The 17598-nt window shown below is 52.5% G+C and overlaps 1 protein-coding gene and 1 long non-coding RNA gene across 3 annotated transcripts in view; both read right to left on the reverse strand.

Moving 5' to 3' along the window:
* Positions 1–1626: 1626 nt before the first annotated feature.
* MECP2 (methyl-CpG binding protein 2) overlaps positions 1627–17598 on the reverse strand; it is a 60054-nt gene continuing 44082 nt past the window's right edge. The window contains exons 1-3 of one of the 2 annotated variants that reach the window (XM_058714072.1): positions 4012–4088; positions 2789–2843; positions 1627–2679 (exon numbers count right to left, since the gene is read on the reverse strand). In XM_058714072.1, coding sequence (XP_058570055.1) covers positions 1760–2551 — 792 coding nt within the window. In that variant the 5' untranslated portion in view covers positions 2552–2679; positions 2789–2843; positions 4012–4088 and the 3' untranslated portion in view covers positions 1627–1759. Of the gene's footprint in view, positions 2844–4011; positions 4363–17598 lie in introns of those variants that run through there. The other variant, XM_058714071.1, reaches the window with a different exon arrangement.
* Positions 13430–17598, reverse strand: part of LOC131502895 (uncharacterized) — a 42959-nt gene continuing 38790 nt past the window's right edge. The window contains exon 2 of the long non-coding RNA XR_009257237.1: positions 13430–16423. This is a non-coding gene — a long non-coding RNA (uncharacterized LOC131502895). The remainder of the gene's footprint in view (positions 16424–17598) is intronic.

Genomic DNA, 17598 nt, shown 5'->3' on the forward strand with positions numbered 1-17598 from the left:
ATTCCTTCCCACCTGCTGCCTTGTTGCACTGCACTGTGCTAGCCGGGCCTGGAGGAGGCCAAGGTCAGGGCTGGGTTACTCAATGACTCCGGCAGGCCAAGGGGGTCTCTGTGCTACCCTCAGCTCCCAAATCCAAATCCGCCCAACTTCTCCTGCCTGTTTCTCTCAAGTAGAAGGTTCAGAAGGCCCAGAATGCAGGGTCTGACCAGGGAAGGGAGCTCCCTATGAGAGCAAGATCGTGCTGCTCTCTTGCCCTTCAGAGAAGACAAGGTGCTAGGGCCAGGTGGACTCGGCAGAGCCCAGGGCTTCCTCAGGGCTCAGAACAGGGTGCGGCTGGGGCTGGGGCTGGCAGTGGGAAGGCCAAGGGCAGGGTGAGATCTGGGGGACTGAGCTGACCAGCATCAACTCAGGTAAAGTTGGAGACTGTGGGTACCTGGCGCAGAAGGGATGAACAAGGAGGGAAGAAATGAAAGGGTGAATGAGAGAAGGCAGAAATGGAAGGACAGAAAAGAAACCAATCAGGAAGTCCTTATAAAATTGCAGCAAACACTTAGAGTTTCGGAGCTTCGTGGGAACCCTATGTGCTGAGCCCACTTTAAAACAAGCGCAGGTATATACAGATCCAGGTAGTTCTAAACACCGTCACGTCTGGTGGCTTGAGGGACAAAGTGTCACCAGTTCAAGCCAGTTTGCTCTCAGAGCATGTTTGTTTTGAAGTGGGAACATGAAGACTCAATAGTGCAAATAGTTCTAAGCTGTCCCTAAAGGAGTAGAATTGGAAAGTTTTGGAAGAACATTTTCCCCTCCTTTCCCCTGGCCCCCCAACCTGTCCACTAGGCCTCTGTCTACCAGTCACAGACTGCTCTGAGCGACTAGGAATTCCATCGGCCCCACTGCTCTCTGCCACCCGGCCCGGAGGAGCCGGGGCCAGCCTGCCCGCGCCCTGTCCTGCGGCTTCCACGGCCTCTGTCTAGCGCCACCCACTGGAGGACGGCCCCCCCGGCCGTCCTCTCTCCTGCGGCTCAGGCCAATCTACACCCAGCAGCTCAAGGACTGACTCCCTCCTAGCCATGCCGGAACTGGAGCGAACAGGTGCTTACTTCCCTGTTCTGTGAAATGTCCTAGTTGGTTTTGGATTGGGGCTGGCGTGGGGCCAGATTTGTGCCACCATGGGTGAGATCACACAGGCTGTAGCCACTGGCCATCTCTGTCTTTTTCTCTAAAGAATCCAACTGTCTCTCCTGCCTCACACCTCCTTGTCCCAATGTGGGTGGGGAACTGGGGTATAGGGGTGGGGCAGGGGAGGGGGAGAGGAGAGGGCAGACTGGGGCACCAACGGCACCGGCACCGAAAAACGGGCGTGTCCTCTCAAGCACTCTCTGTCCCTAATGACCACACAGGGGGGAGGTCCGGGTGGGAGGGGAGGTGCAGGCACACCCTAAGAAGCCTGGTCAACAGCTTGTCTGGTCAGTAGTATCTGCAGCAAGCCTTGTTGAAGGAGCCTAGTTTAGAAAAGTGCAAAGCTACTTCTGGCCCTGGTTAGGTCTTCAACCTGACTGTGCTTGTCGGTAAGAAAAACATCCCAATGCTCCAACTACTCCCACCCTGAAGCCACGAAACTCTAAGTTTACTGAAAGAAAAAAAAATATTTTTTATTTCAGTTAATCGGGAAGCTTTGTCAGAGCCCTACCCATAAGGAGAAGAGACAACAGCTGCCTTTATTCTTGTTGGTTTGCTTTGCAATCCGCTCTGTGTAAAGTCAGCTAACTCTCTCGGTCACGGGCGTCCGGCTGTCCACAGGCTCCTCTCTGTTTGGCCTCGGCATGGAGGACGAGACAATGTCTTTGCGCTCTCCCTCCCCTCGGTGTTTGTACTTTTCTGCGGCCGTGGCAGCGGTCGCGACCGCGGGCTGAGTCTTAGCTGGCTCCTTGGGGCAGCCGTCGCTCTCCAGCGAGCCTCCTCTCGGCATCTTCTCCTCTTTGCAGACGCCGCTGCTCAAGTCCTGGGGCTCAGGGGGGCTGGTGGGGTCCTCGGAGCTCTGGGGCTCGGGCGGGGGCGGGGGCGGGGGCGGAAGCAGCGGCGCAGGCGCCTTTGGGGGCTCCGAGTGGTGGTGGTGGTGGTGGTGCTCCTTCTTGGGGGGCGAGGAGGCGCTGCCGCCGCGCCCCTTGGGGCTGCTCTCCTTGCTTTTCCGCCCGGGGCTTTTGCAGGTCTTCAGTCCCTTTCCGCTCTTCTCACCGAGGGTGGACACCAGCAGGGGCTTCACCACCTCCTTCACCTCGATGCTGACGGTCTCCCGGGTCTTGCGCTTCTTGATGGGGAGCACGGTCTCCTGCACGGACCGGATAGAAGACTCCTTCACTGCTTTCTTTTTGGCCTCCGCGGCGGCGGCTGCCACCACACTACCTGGCTTTCGGCCCCGCTTCTTGGGGATGGCCTGGGGGTCGGCCTCGGCTTTTCGCTTCCTGCCGGGGCGTTTGATAACCATGACCTGGGCTGACGTGGTGGCCCCACCCCCTTCGGCCTTGCTCCCCGGCGAAGCTTGAAAAGGCATCTTGACCAGCAGCTTCCCGGGACTTTTCTCCAGGACCCTTTTCACCTGCACACCCTCTGATGCTGCTGCCTTGGGTCTCGCAGTGCCGCTCCCTTTGGGGCGTCCCCGACCTCTGCCAGTTCCTGGAGCTTTGGGAGATTTGGGCTTCTTAGGTGGTTTCTGCTCTCGCCGGGAGGGGCTCCCTCTCCCAGTTACCGTGAAGTCAAAATCATTAGGGTCCAGGGAGGTGTCGCCTACCTTTTCGAAGTACGCAATCAACTCCACTTTAGAGCGAAAGGCTTTTCCCTGGGGACTGTGGGAACAAATGGAGAGACACAAAGAACGATCAGAAGCTTCCACAGGAATGTCAGATATGGGGCAGAGCAGAATGTGGTGAACTCTCCGACAGGATGCTCTGCAGCTACGACCTGCCTGATGGTGCTATTGAGCGAGAGGCCAGTCACATTAGAGAAGAGCCAAACGAGCTAAAACAGAGGGGCGCGGCCACAGTCAGGTCGCGCTGGGTGGTGGCGGGCCCCTTTAGGGCGTGCTCCAATGACGGAACAGCTCAGTGCTGGCTGCTCTCTGGCTCTTGCCTGGATGCCCCTGAGGATCCGTCTGCCACCAAGGCACCTCCTCTGGCCGCCCCCCAAAGGGGACAGGCCTAGGGACCCTCTTGAGCCACCAGGCTGGGGCCTACCCTGCTGGCTGGTGCCTGGGTCCAGTCAGTAAGTAGAGCACTCCTCTGTCTGAACCTGGACATGCCGCTTAGCCTCTCTGGGATCAGTTTCCTCATCTGTCAATAGGATAATGCTTTGCTCACCCTTCTCAGAGTTGTTGGAATCAAACGAGGTTGTCTGCAAATGTCCTTCAAAGTCTGTTAACCTTTTCTGGATCGTCTAAGGGCCAGAACTGAAATGCACTACTCATTCAGTCTTCCTCTGAAGCTCTGGCTTGGAAGTTACTCTGTTTCAATAGAAAATGCCCAACGACCAGCCCGAAGCTGGACAAATGCACAAAGGACAGCTGGAAAGGCACAAGGTGCTCACTTGTGTCTCTCCCCGGAGGCCCTGTCAGAGAGCTCACCTTTCCCAATGTGATCCACAGAGTGGACCAAGCCCCGTCAACTCCAACCCTCGCTGTGGCCCTGGGCAGGCCCTACTGCCATGCCGTCTTCAGACAAGACCCAAGGGCTGGTGGGGTAAAGTCAAGCCCTGCTACCCTGTGCATGTCTCACTCAGGGCAGTGATCTCTGCACACGGTCATTCCAAACCTACCTGGTTGGGCCCGCAAGTGGTATTCATTAAGGAAGTCCCCCACCGGACCCAAGATAGGTTGATGCACACACATTTTCCTGATGGACAAGCAACGAAGAGCTGCCGCTCTTAAGGGATCCCCATTAGTTTCTTAGCACCTGCCCCCCACCTCCTGCCTACCCAGCCTTCCCTGCTCTGCAGACGACACGAGTTGCCCTTACTTACTTGATCAAATACACATCATACTTCCCAGCGGAGCGGCCAGATTTCCTTTGCTTCAGCTTTCGGGTCCAGCCTTCAGGCAGAGTGGGATCGTCATACATGGGTCCCCGGTCACGAATGATGGAGCGCCGCTGTTTAGGGGAGGCAGAAGCTTCCGGGACGGCTGGGGCTGTGCCTGACCCTTCTGAGGTCTCCGCTTTGCCTGCCTCTGCTGGTTCAGCAGAGTGGTGGGCGGGTGGCTGCAGGGGCTCATGCTTGCCCTCTTTGTCTTCTTTCTTATCCTTCTTCACCTTTTTGAACTTCAGAGGTTTGTCCTTGAGGCCCTGGAGATCCTGGTCTTCTGACTTTTCTTCCCTGAAGTATTAAATAAGTATGTAAGCATCACAGGGAACACAACAGCAGTCTGTAGAAAACGTCAGCATCGGCAGGCCTGGAGCACGCCGGCGTGGGCGGGGCTCTGAGAGACAGGGCCGCCCCCCACCCCCGCCAGCCGAAGCTCATCGGATCTTGACGCCTTTTCCCTTCAGGAGGTCTTTGGGGGCTTTGGGCTTTGCCCCCCTGCTGTGACCACTGTGAGGCCTTCTGCCCCAAGCCCACCCCTAGCATGCAGGACAGTAAACAGCTTGTACAGGTGGCATTCTTCCGGATAGCAACACCATGTGGCTTCTTAGTACACTGCCTTGGAAGAGGCCAATTTACAAGCCGTGCCCAGGGGCCTCTGGGCTTCCTGGCTAACAAGAGGCCCTTGGCTGCCGGAGAGGGAGCTGCCCACCCAAAACGTGGGCAGGGCTACTCTTCATGAAGGCCTGGCTTGGGTGTTACTATGGCCTCTGTATTTTAGATTTTCTCCCATGCGTGCTTGACCAAAAGCAGTTGTGGGGCACAGGACGACTCGCTGATGGTGACACAGCCTAGCGCTACCCCCCGGGGAGGTGGCACACAGCACAGTGCTGTGGTAAGAACACGCAGGTTTGGAGCCAGCCAAGCTGAGCTCAAATCCTGACTTGGCAATTTCTAAACATGGACCTGAGCAAGTGACCTCAACATCCCATACTTCAGTTTCCTCATCTCGACAATAGGTACCAACATCCCAGAGGCACTATATAAAGACTGGCCAACTCGGGCAATCGGAAACGGTTGACATTCCCTTCTAACACAGGACCGCCTCGGCCTCGACCAATGACCACCCAACGACCACCGGAACGGAGGGGCAAAGACCAAGGCACAGAGGAGCACCCTCCCCGCTCCTCCTCAACTGGCAGAGCTCCTTCCCCATACTTCGGATCCACCTGGTAGGGTCCCTTCCTTGGGTATGTCAGAAATGATCACCATGAGGCCCTGGGCCCTGGAATCAGAGCCTGGCCACGATGTTCTCAGGCAGGGCTTAGAGGGCTGGAACATGACCCGGGGCCGGGGAAGCTTGGGAGGAATTGTGGGCTCGGGATCGGCTGTCTGCTGGTCTCTCAGCAATTCATTCTAGAAAAGAATCAGACTATTCCTGTCCTCAGTATCTTAGCCCTAGAGCTGTCCGGTCCCATATGGCTTGTGTCAGCATTGGTCACTGCCTCACGGCCGGTCTGCCCCAAGCAACTTCCCCCTTGTTCACACTGGGGAGACTCCAATGAAGGCACTGTGGTGTGCAATGCAAACCCGATTCAAATGATGTGGGTAAGTTGCCAAAGGCACGTTAGTATCAGGACTTGGCACCATTAGGACATGCCTTTTTTGAACAGCTCAAGTCAGGGGTAGGGAGACAGGCTCACCCCTGGGATTCTCCGCATCCTGGGTCCTCCTCTAGCAGTTCAGGGCTCTGAGCCTGGCTCTCACGGTCACCCTGATTCAGTCCAAGGCCCATAGGAGACTTTTTCTTGCTGAAAAGTGAGGGTCCCTAGCCTGTTACAGCACAGAGCTTAGTTTTCCATTTTCACAGTCTTAGCTTCCCAGTAGGAAATGAAGAAGGATCCTGGGAAGCTGGGCGTGGCCTGCAACCCACCATCACAGAGGGGAGAAAGGGAGCTTGTCAGCATCAGAGTGGTGGATGGACTGGAACAGTCACTTTCACACAGTCTACAGGGGCGCTGCTGAAGGCCAGGGCTGCTCCCTGGAAGCTGGACAGTCCTGGAGTCAGAGAACAACACTGCACCCGTGGGAAAGGTCTGGCTTCTTCAAAATGCTCACTTATATTCCCCAAATAGTTTAACCACTGTAAGGTCAAGTACAAACCACACGTCCCAGGAACTCCTCTTAGATACAATCAAGGGTGCCGATGCCATCAATGGCAATCCCTTCTAGAACTCTATCCTCAAGAGACACTCCCAGAAATGCAAAACACAATAGGTGTAGGAGGTTATTTGTAACGGCATTATTTTTCGTGGCCCGATACTGCAGACAACTCAAGACAGCTGCCAGCAAGGATGTGAGGAATGGGCAACATCATGGCCACAGCGTGGAGAGCCATGCAGCTGGAGAGGGTGGAGCCCCTGCAGATCGCCTACAGATCAATGGATCATAGGCCGCCTTTCGCCTTTCGCCTTTTGCGTGATCAACGAGGTAAGAAGCGCTTCCTAGTCCTGGGTGGGTGCGAATGAGGGAAGGTACAGGCACAAGGTGTCTTGGAATCACGTACGAGCTTACATCATAACCAAAATGAAAATGAAGATAAGAGGTGACAAAACCATACTATATTGAATACAAACACAAACAAATGAATTGAACTGTGTATCAAACTGACAACATACCGCAGAGAAAAGATTTATTTCAATATCTCTGACCACGGTGCTCTGCACATCCTTGGTGGGATATATCTAAGACCCAGTATGACACGTCAGGGGCAGGGAATGCACCCCGTGTCCATGGAGGGAACCAGGCCAGCCCCTGGAAGAAGTGGGTGGTTGTGGTTCTGAGGTGGCCTGTGGGGATGGAAAGGCAGGGGAGTGCTTAGAAGGAGAAAGGGAAAGTCAAAGGACACAGGGGCTGGCTGGAAGGGCTCCTTGCACTAGATGACACTGTGTCAAGGGGAGTATCCAAAAGGACACACTGACTGGAACACAATGAGGCACAAAAGAGAGAAAAGCCTACAGGAGGCAAGGGGGCAAGCCATATGGTTATGTGCCAGAAGGTTCTGGGCAGCAGAGAGGCCTCAAGAGAGATGTGGAGGACTTTGTCAGGTTGCTACTGGGGCGCCTTGGGTGGGGGGTGAGACAAGGGCTCTTATCTTCAAAGGATCACTCTACTTTTGGATCAGAGCAGACTGTGGGGAGGCCAGAGAGGAAAGCAGGGAGGACCTGTGAGAAGCCTGTCTTTTTAAATGTTTATTTATTTTTGAGAGACAGAGCGCGAGCAGGGGAGGGGCAGAGAGAGGGAGATGCAGAATCCGAAGCACATTCTAGGCTCTGAGCTGTCAGCAGAGCCCAACATGGTGCTCGAACCCATGAACTACGTGATCATGACCTGAGCCGAAGTTGGCCGCTCAACCAACTGAGCCCCCCAGGCGCCCTGAGAAGCCTGCTCTTGCAGTGGTCTCCTTGTGGCCCAGGGTGCGGACAGCGGACGGTCTGGGACGTGATGAGGGGTGGAGCGACAGAGCTGATAGGCAGGCTGGTGTGGGTGAGGGGAGGGGATGAACTGAGGACCATGGCCAATGCCTAGGAGGATGGTGGTGCCACTGACTGAGGACAGGAAATCCTGGGCCAGGAACAGGGGCTGGTTATAGCCACCTTGACAGAGGTTCAAGGAGAGGAGAACATAGCTCTTTGATACTAGTCACAGAAGGGAGACCCAGCTGTGCCCAGACTCTGACTTGGGCCCAAGTGAACTGTTCGGGTTTTTTAAAAAAGCTTTTTATTGTGATAAAACAGTTATAACATAAAATTTACCTTTAAACCCTATCTAAGTGCATAATAAACAAACTTTTTTTTTTAAAGTAGGTTTCACGCCCAGCGTGGACACCAATGCAGGGCTTGAACTCATGACCCTGAGATCAAGACCTGAGTTGAGATCAAGAGTTGGACGCTTAACTGACTGAGCCACGAGGTGCCCCATAAACGAACTTCTAATAGCACCAAAGATGAGGAATAAAAGGGCCTTTAACTCTGTGATATTTTGGTTATTTTTTTTTTTTTTTTAATTTTTTTTTCAACGTTTTTTATTTATTTTTGGGACAGAGAGAGACAGAGCATGAACGGGGGAGGGGCAGAGAGAGAGGGAGACACAGAATCGGAAACAGGCTCCAGGCTCCGAGCCATCAGCCCAGAGCCTGACGCGGGGCTCGAACTCACGGACCGCGAGATCGTGACCTGGCTGAAGTCGGACGCTTAACCGACTGCGCCACCCAGGTGCCCCTTGGTTCTTTTATTTTTAAAAAATGTTTATTTTTGAGAGAGTGAGTGAGAGAGCGAGTGCGTGTGCGCCTGCAAGCAGGGGAGGGGCAGAGAGTGAGGGAGACACAGGATCTGAAGCAGGATCAGTGCTGGCAGCAGAGAACCCGAAGCAGGGCTCGAACTCACAAACCGTGAGATCATGACCTGAGCCGAACTCGGACACTTAATCGAATGAGCCACCCAGGTGCCCATATTTTAGTCCTTTTAAGTTAAAATTCTGTGAGGCAGCTATGACAATATGGTGATTTTCAATTCTGTGCACTCAGGTGCACACAGGTGTTGGCTACTTTGACAGCTACTTCTCTACAAAAACAAATGACAAAAGCCCACAAAGAAGCCTGGAGGCCATTCCACTGGGCGTGGACTGGAGGTAAAAATGCAAAACAGGTAATCCACCTGCTCAATCCTAGGGTGCCCCAACTCCCTAAGGCCTCCCCACCAGGGGTTTATGGAGTTTGCTGAAACACATACTTTTTCAGACACCAAACAGCCCTCTTTATCATCCCTTGAGTCAGACCACTTATATATGCATGCACACACACAATCTTGAGATGAGAACGGAGTGAGCACCTAGTTCCCAAGTTCATATATTCTGGAGTTGAGAGTGCCCTCAGAAAAGCCACCCACCCAACTCTTCAGTGTTACAGATGCAAAGGAAGTCCAACCACACAAGACAACTCATCTGAGGTCACAGTTGAGTTGATGTGTTCATCAACCACCCTTGCCTTGAGCCGGACTCTGCCAGGGGCTGGGACGTCAGAGCAGAATTAACATCATTCTTTGGTCTTCAAGAGCCCTCAGTTTAGTCAGGGGGACAACGAAGTAACAAAAAAACAGTGGCAGCCTTCCCTGCTCCAGGCACAGGGGAAGCCCAGAGATGGGGATTCCCCGGAGGAGGAAGGCCTGAGCTGGGTTTTGGGGCTGATGGAGCTCCACCGGCTGGCAAGAAGGGCTCAGGACAGGCCAGCGATATCAACAGCCCCATCCCTAGGAGGAGGAGCGACTAACGACGCCTATCCTGTGTAAGCAATGTCTCTGGACTGGCCCCTCTCTCTTCTTCTGGGTTCAGTTAAGATGGCACTTCTGAGAAGCCTTCCCTGCTCCTGCCCCACCCCCCAATCCCATGAGCAAGAACGCCCTACGCACCCCAGTGTACTTAGAATACACCACTATGTAGGTCAATGCCCCCTAGACGGCGTGTGCCTTCTTAACCGTCATCTCTCCACTCGATGCACAGGGCCAGGCACAGGAGTGCCAAGTGGCCATCACAACCCAGATGCTCTACTACCTATGCTTCTTTTGATGGCTGTATTCCTTTGACTAACAGCTTTGACGAGCACGGGCTAGCTTAACACCCAAGCAGGCACGCTCTGAGTAAGCGAATAAATGATGAGTTTGGGTGCTACTGTAGCCTGCCGAGCGCTGGCGGGTTGGGGCTGGCAGGGGATGAGGCTGGGGCGGTCACAGTGAGGGCCTGGGAGCACAGGCAGTGACAGTCTATGGTGACAGGGAGGGTGGGGTCACGGGGGCAGCAGTATGGAGGATGGCTACACTGGGAGGATGGGCTCTAGGCTTCCAAGGATCAGCATCAGGTCTGTAGACGCTCCTCCTGTGCAAACTACGTAAAATGCTAAACCGAACGTCTTCCAGAAGACACTGGAGAAGACACTTTAAAAAGTTTTACCTGCACTTGCAAGCTGGTGAAAAAGCAAGGAATACACGGTTTAAAGAGTAAGGGAAGGAAGGTAGGGGATCCTGTTGTACGGAGAAATCTGGCAGGCGCCCCCCTTAACAGGTGATCAAACTGAGCACCACTGACCATGGCAGAAGTGCCATGCAGGAGGACCATCAACACTGTCCCATCCTGCAAGAAGAGGTAACTAAGGTCATAAGGAAACAACTGGAAGAGTCCAAAGAGAGGGGGGCATTCCACCCAACTGTGGAACTGGACCCTTCAAAACCATCTGCAGCCTGGAAGAAAAAGTTCGGGAGCTGCTCCCAATTAAAGAGGACAGCACGAGGCAACAAGCGATCCGGTACCAGCCCCTGGTTTGAAGGCACTAAATGGGTAGTAATGGGGCATGCGGGGAACATGAAGATGGTCCCATGTTAGCACGGAGCCAAACTCCTGAGGGCCAAAATGCACCGGATGCTCTTAGGAGTGTGACGCAGTGGCCGTGACTCAGGGAAACGCGTGGTACTGACATGGCAGCACGGCTGAAAAGGGGTGTGTGGAAGACATCCATGTCACCGAAGCTGTGCTGGTTGACAGCAATATTCTGAAGCAGTTTCGGGCAAGCTTTCTAACAATTAAAGGGAACACCTTCACATTACACGAATACATTAAGAGGGACAGCTGGAATCCCTGTGGAAGTGCCTTTGTTTAGTGGCTCAAAGGCCCACGATGTTTTCCACAGTGTTATGCTCTATATGGTGAAGCTGTGAGCGTGAATGAAGGGAAGGTGTCAAGATATTTTCCGGTGTTTTAAAAAAAAAAATCCTTGCTGAAGGCAGCCCTGCCTAGGACCCGACTTTAAATGTCAAAAGAACTGTGCGGTAGAATCTGTGTCTCATGTGCAAAGAAGCACAAATCTGGGGGTCACGGCGAAAACGGTCGGCTGACGGCAATGCTGGGCACAAATGCCAGCGGGGACCTCAGTGTGCCCTGGTGTTCTGTGTTTCAATGAAAATTTTAGCCAGAATCATCTCTGGTGTCGTTAGCTAGCCCTGGTTACCAAATCACATAGGTTTGGCGTGGTGTACCCCACCCATTTTTCCCCATAACAACTCTTTTTATTGTGTCATTTGTAGAACACGGGATTTTTTTTTCCAGAAATGCACATATCACATTGGAACAGAAAGGCCTTCACTAACCTTAAGTATCTACAAAGCATGAAAAGCTCTTGAGTAATAAAACATCATCTAGTAATTGTGCTGCTAGAACGCAAACATTAGATCCAATCTTTTCTTTGATCTGGTGAAGGAAAATCAGAGTTGCAGGAATCTTGTTTTCGAGCCAAATCACTGTATCCCAAGGGGTTTGATGGGAGAGCACTGCCTGTACTTTGATAACGGAAGGAACCTACAGTAACCCTGCAGAAGACCGCTCTGGGAAGCTGCACCCGGCACTAGTTTGGCCCCAGACTCCTGTACATTACAGGGGTGCAGGCAACCAATGGTTGGCAGGTGCGGCTGGCCCAACAACTGAGACTGAGGAGGGACTATTCAGTCCCCAAGGCTTTCGGATTACAAAAGAAAAAGGCTACAAAGCCAGGTGAAAGCAGCGGCTGAAAGGTGTTTTTCACCTGAATTGGCATCCAGCTCCCTCCAAAGTGAGCTCCAGGGAACCTTCCAGAGGCACAGCAATATCCCGGTCCAATCTCAGTCATGTTCGCATGGGGCCAATGTCAGGATATAGCATTTCTCAGCACCTTTCATTTCTAGTCACCCATTCCCCTGAGTTGCAGAAGGAGCCCAAGTATCACAGTGGGGCCGCGACCCATGAGGGCAAGGTGGTGGCTACTTCCTCAGGCGAAAGGCCAGGGAGCAGAGGAGACAGAAATGGCCTTCTGGCAGGGGCTGCTTCCACCCTGCAGCGTCATTCACTCGGTGCTTCCAATCCTTCCTACCCTCGGTCTGAGCCGCAGAATCTCAGAATCGAGGCGGCTTCTCTGCATGAATCAATAAAGGCAGCAGCACTCTGAGATGCCAGCTTCAGCCCCTTTAGAGATCTGAGAGAAATCAAACTGGCACTGGAAGAGAGTCTCAGTGGTGTCTGGGGAGCAAAAGAGCAAATGGGGTTCCGCTCAAAGGCTATAGCCGTAGAACCTGAAGTTCAGTGGCTCTGAATTCAGTGTATTTTTTTAATACCCCAGTTTTCAGAAGATGCAAGAGAAACTGCCTATGTTTTCAAAAACTAAATAAAATACAGCTCTTGACAGTCAAAGGGAGAATCTTCCCCAAGTGATGGCCCCTGGTGCCACACACTAGCTCTCCTCTTCACAGCACGAGGCCGTCACACGTGGGCAAAGACGAGCAGGGCCCCACCAACACTGCTGCTGTGGAGAACAGGCAGGCGGCAGCTCCTGAAAAGGTCCAACATGGAGTTCCCACATGACCCAGCAAGTCCGCTCTAGGTGTAGACCCAAGAGAACTGAAAACAGAGACCCGAAGAGATATTTATACACCTGTATTCACAGCAGCACGATTCACAGCAGCCAAAAGGTAGAAGCAACGCCTGTGTCTGCTGACGGACGAGTGGACCAGCAAAATGTGGTCTAACCATACACTGGAATGTTGTTTGGCCTTAAAAAAGAAGGACATTCTGACCCAGGCTACAACATGGATGAACCTTGGGGACCCTGTGCTGAGTGAAATAAGCCAGCCATGAAAAGACAAATACTATACGATTCCATGCATAGGAAATGTTTAGAACAGGCAAATCCACAGAGACAGAAAGTAAATCAGTCATTACCAGGGGCTGGGAATAGTGGGAAACAGGGAGGGACTTCTCGAGTACAGAGTTCTTTAGGGGTTGATAAAAATGTTCTGGGACCAGGCAGAGGTGATGGCCGCACAACACCGTGAACGTACTAAATGCCGATGAACTGTACACGTTAAAGGGTAAATTTCACGGTACGTGAATTAGATCCCGATTTTTGTAACATCCCGCTAAAATGACAGCTGACTTTGTCTATTGCCCTAAATCATAAAGGTAGGTTTTATGATGCCCCAGTGGACTCAGAGCCCGCAGCTGTCTCCAAGCAACCCTGGCTGGCTGGCCGCAGGAGGAGCCCAGGCAAGTGGCCATGCCGTCTGTCTGAGGAAAAGAGGCCAGCGTGGAACCAAGGGTGATACATGCCAGTAGACTGGACCAAGCTGACCTGAATGCCATCTCTGAAGCCCAGAACATGGTAACCATGACAGCTGGAAAGAATTTAGTTCAAGAAGCTTAATGACAAAAAAAGAAAAAAAAGTTCAATGACTAGGCATTTAGCCGAGTTGAAGGTTGTTGGCTAAATATTGAGGGTGTTTGATCCATCTTTTTTTTTTTTTTTTTTTTTTACTGTGGTAAAACACACATAAAATTTACCATTAGCGGCACTTAGTACATTCACAGCGTTGTGCAACCATCACCACTATCTAGTCCGGAACATCTCATCACCCCTCGGGGAAACCCCACACCCATTAAGCAGTCATTCCCCCAGGCCCCCCTACTTCCGGCACTCGGCAACTACTAATCTTTCTGTCTCTATGGATTTTACCTGTTCTGGACATTTCATATACATGGAATCATACGATATATGGCCTTTTGTGACTGCCTCCTTCCACTCAGCATGTTTTCTAGGTTCATTCATGCTGTAGTGTGTATCAGAACTTAATCCCCTTTTACGGCCAACGTTCCATTGTATGAGGACACCACACTTTTTTATCCCGTACGTCCGCTGATGAACACCCGGGTTGTTTCCCCCTTTTAGATGCTATCACATCTGTGTACGAGTTTCTGCATGGGTGTGTGTTTTCAATTCTCTCGGGTCTGTACCTAGAGTGGAAATACTGGGTCCTATGCGAATTCTATGTTTAACCTTCTGAGGAACTGCCGGGCTGCTGTCCACAGGGTTTCCTTTGGAGTTGATGAAAATGGTCTGGAACTAGACAGGAGTAACAGAGGGCAGCAGAAACTGCTTCCACTCTGGAGTGCTTAGCGGGTAGGGGCAAACTTTAAACAGAAGTGATCACAGCGAGGCCGCTGGGAGTGGCGCGAAGGAACGTTTCATCTCCCCGACTCACTCATCCAGTAGCTGACATCCTTCAAGCACCTTCGAGGTACGGCAGATGAGCTGTGCCAGGGCCGGGGGCGCTACAGCAAAGAGACAAGCTTTCTACCAGCACCCACTTCTCTTTCTGCTGGTGCTGACCATCTTCTAAAGCAGACAGTACTGAAATCGGCAGTTGTGAGGAGTGTTGTGAAAGGGGAGACCCCGGAAGGGAGGGGAAGAACTCCAGAATATGGATGAGATGGCAACACTGTGACCCGAGGATGTGAGGCTGCTGGCAGCGGGAGGAGGGGAGGGTCCAAGATGGTAGAGCTGGTGAGGTTGTGGATCACGACGGCAACCCAAGCAGGGTGGCTTCACCCGCGGCTGTCTCCATGAAGGCAACTGTGCGGGGAGCTGGCCAGAGGAGAGGAGAACGGGAGGAAACCAAGAACCCAATCCTCATTCCTGATGTTTCTGCTATTTCGTCTCTTCCCCTGGAAAGCCCATGTTGTTTGACCTTGCTCTCCATTCTCCACCTTCCACAGCCAGCAACTTCTCTTCCATCACGTTCCCCGGTGCCTTTGCTCCTACATGCCTCAGGGTGCTCATGGAGATCCTCTGCGCGAGTGCCCGGACCCTGGGCCTCCAGTGTCCTCATGACAAATATCCAGTCTTTTAAAAAACATTTTTTTTTTTTTACCATTTATTTATTTTTGAGAGAGAGACTGACAGAGCGGGAGCAGGGGAGGGGCAGAGAGAGAGAGGGAGACACAGAATCCCAAGCGGGCTCCAGGCTCCGAGCCGTCAGCACAGAGACCGACGCGGGGCTTGAACCCACGAACCGCGAGATCAGGACCCGAGCCGAAGTCTGATGCTCAACCGCCTGAGCCACGCAGGTGCCCCGACAAATATCCAGTCTTCAACATCCCAGCAGCCAGTTTCCACGTGCACTCACATATTTGCCTTTTTGGTCCCTGGCAGTACATTCCCACAGCTACCTCTTCCCCCACTTTTCTGTTGGTGCTGTTTTCTTCTTACCTTGGTATACTTTAAGTTTTACAGACTTTTATCAGAACGTTGGCTGCTTTTGTTGAAGAACAGAATATCTGCCAAAATAAATTTTCAATGGAAACAATATGTGTTTGGGGGAAAAAAGGGGCAGAAAGGAGATCTCCAGTAACAGATGAGAGAACTCTGCAGAAGAGCCAGCTCACTTTGTTTTCCTTACTGTGTCTCCCCCTATAGTGTAGGTCACCTCCTATCTGCACGCCCGACAAGCTTCTTTTTCCCAGTGATGACGTCTGAGCCCGCTGAAACGGCCAACAAAATAGAAAAAAGAAGGGAAATCTCTATCGGTGCTGGCAAATAAGGGTGCCAGCGACGGCTGAGGTACTCCGAGAGACTGCTGTAGATACGGCGCCATCAGGCTCCGTGTGAGTCCCGTACTGGTCGCACCGCTCTACCCTGCTCAGATACGAGAGTGCAGGAGGGACCCGTCAGCGAGGTCTGCACACAGGACTCCCCAACAGCCCTAGGAAATCTTCAAGGGCACAACGACAGGACCTCGGAGCCAGGCTGGCCCGAGGGCAGTTTGCTGGTGGCAAATGGAAGGGCCTGGAATACCACTAGTGCCCTCCACGGAAAGGCCAGTTAATAGGCTGGGGGGTTTCCCTGGGGAACTGCTGAGAAGGGGGAGAGCAGAGAAGGGCCGCAGTGCCCCAGGGAGCCTGCACTGCTGGAACACCCAGAAAGAGACACACAGGTACGGATGGAGGTTCCACCTGTCCCAGCAACCTCCCCAGCAGCAGCCTGCACCCCCGCCCTACACTGACCCTGGCTTTGGATGACAGGGGTTCAAAGTCATGGGGAAGCAGTGGGCAAGCAGCAGGGACTAAAACCTCCACCCCATAGATAACTCTGGGGACTGGCTAAAAAAGTAACACACCTGGTGACAAGAAAAAAAAATCAGCACATTCAGTCACTTCCCTGTGTCAAAACACTAACCAGGGAGAAAATACAATGGGAAGATTGAATACTGTTCTTGCAGCCCAGAGCCCACTGGAACTCCCTTCTCAGAGCCTGGCATTTACCTGGAATGAGCACGTGTGAACTGCCAGAGCAAGTATGGGGGACGGGGCTGTGACTTGCTTCCTATGACCACTTCCATTGCATCACATACCACACAATAGGATCAATTCCACATGGGTTAGAGAATTAGCTTCAAATGGCTGGTTACAACCTCCCACGGACTTGCTCCCTCCCAATCTCTAATAAAACCTAGAAACAAACAAAGGTGGGAAGACGTGTGAGGGGAAGACTCTGTCAAACAAAGGAAAGGGACATAAAACCTGCTCAGCAGCCTAGTGGAGTTCCTGCCCCACCCCCAGAAGCCATGCTGGGGAGCCAAAAATACCCAGAGACCTCAGCCAATAAGCTGGAGAGAAGCAACTGGGTGGAAGTCTGTCATTTTTCCTTTTAGACCCAGGGACTACAGAACCTCCTGCTGGGAGGTACTCAGCAAAGTGGGTGGGTGGGGGCCCGACTGCTCCGGAGTAGAACACAGACCCAGGGAACTGCCCAGAGCCTAGGGTGCACCCTTCGTGCATCCCTACAGGAACGGTATAGATGTCCCTCAAGCAGTTGGAATGAACCTTGGTATAAGACATTTTTTAAAAATTTATCTATTTTGAGAAACAGAGACAGAGAGTGCATCTGCACGGGCGAGGTGGGGGGAAAGGGGGCAGAGAGAGGCAGAGAGAAAATCCCAAGCAGGCTCCACACTGTCAGCACAGAGCCCAACACAGGGCTCAATCTCACAACTGTGAGATCATGACCTGAGCTGAAACTAAGAGTTGTATGCTTAATCGACTGAGCCACCCAGGTGCCCTGCTATAAGACATTTAACACAATTCTTAGGAAAGAGAGAAGAATCCAGAATACTGCTAACGACTACCCCAGGGCGCGGCTCTCCCAGTGTGCAACTTCTTGCTGACCACACAATATTGGGCCCATGAGAGCCCAGAAGAGAAAGCGGTGAGAAAGGATGCCAAGAGACCAGGAAGAAAAAGCCAGGAACTCCCCCACTGTACCAAAGCAAACAGAATACCTGAAAATAGCATGGTAACTCTGCAAACATATTATGGCCAAAAGAGGGGGGAAAAAAAGGAATAGGGAGGGAGATGGCTCAGGAAAGGCCAAGTCTCCCACCAAGAAGAGAACACACTGCAAGGAAGAGAAGGGAATTCCTCACAACTTTGTAAGAACATGTTCTCAATAAGAAGGCAAAGATGAGATGATAAAACACAGTAAGATGAAAGGGACAAATTCGCAACCTAGACAAACTTCACACTAAAACACACCATTTCAGGGGCGCCTGGGTGGCGCAGTCGGTTAAGCGTCCGACTTCAGCCAGGTCAGGATCTCGCGGTCCGTGAGTTCGAGCCCCGCGTCAG

This window comes from Neofelis nebulosa, chromosome X, assembly GCF_028018385.1.
Source record: "Neofelis nebulosa isolate mNeoNeb1 chromosome X, mNeoNeb1.pri, whole genome shotgun sequence".
Taxonomy (NCBI): domain Eukaryota; kingdom Metazoa; phylum Chordata; class Mammalia; order Carnivora; family Felidae; genus Neofelis; species Neofelis nebulosa.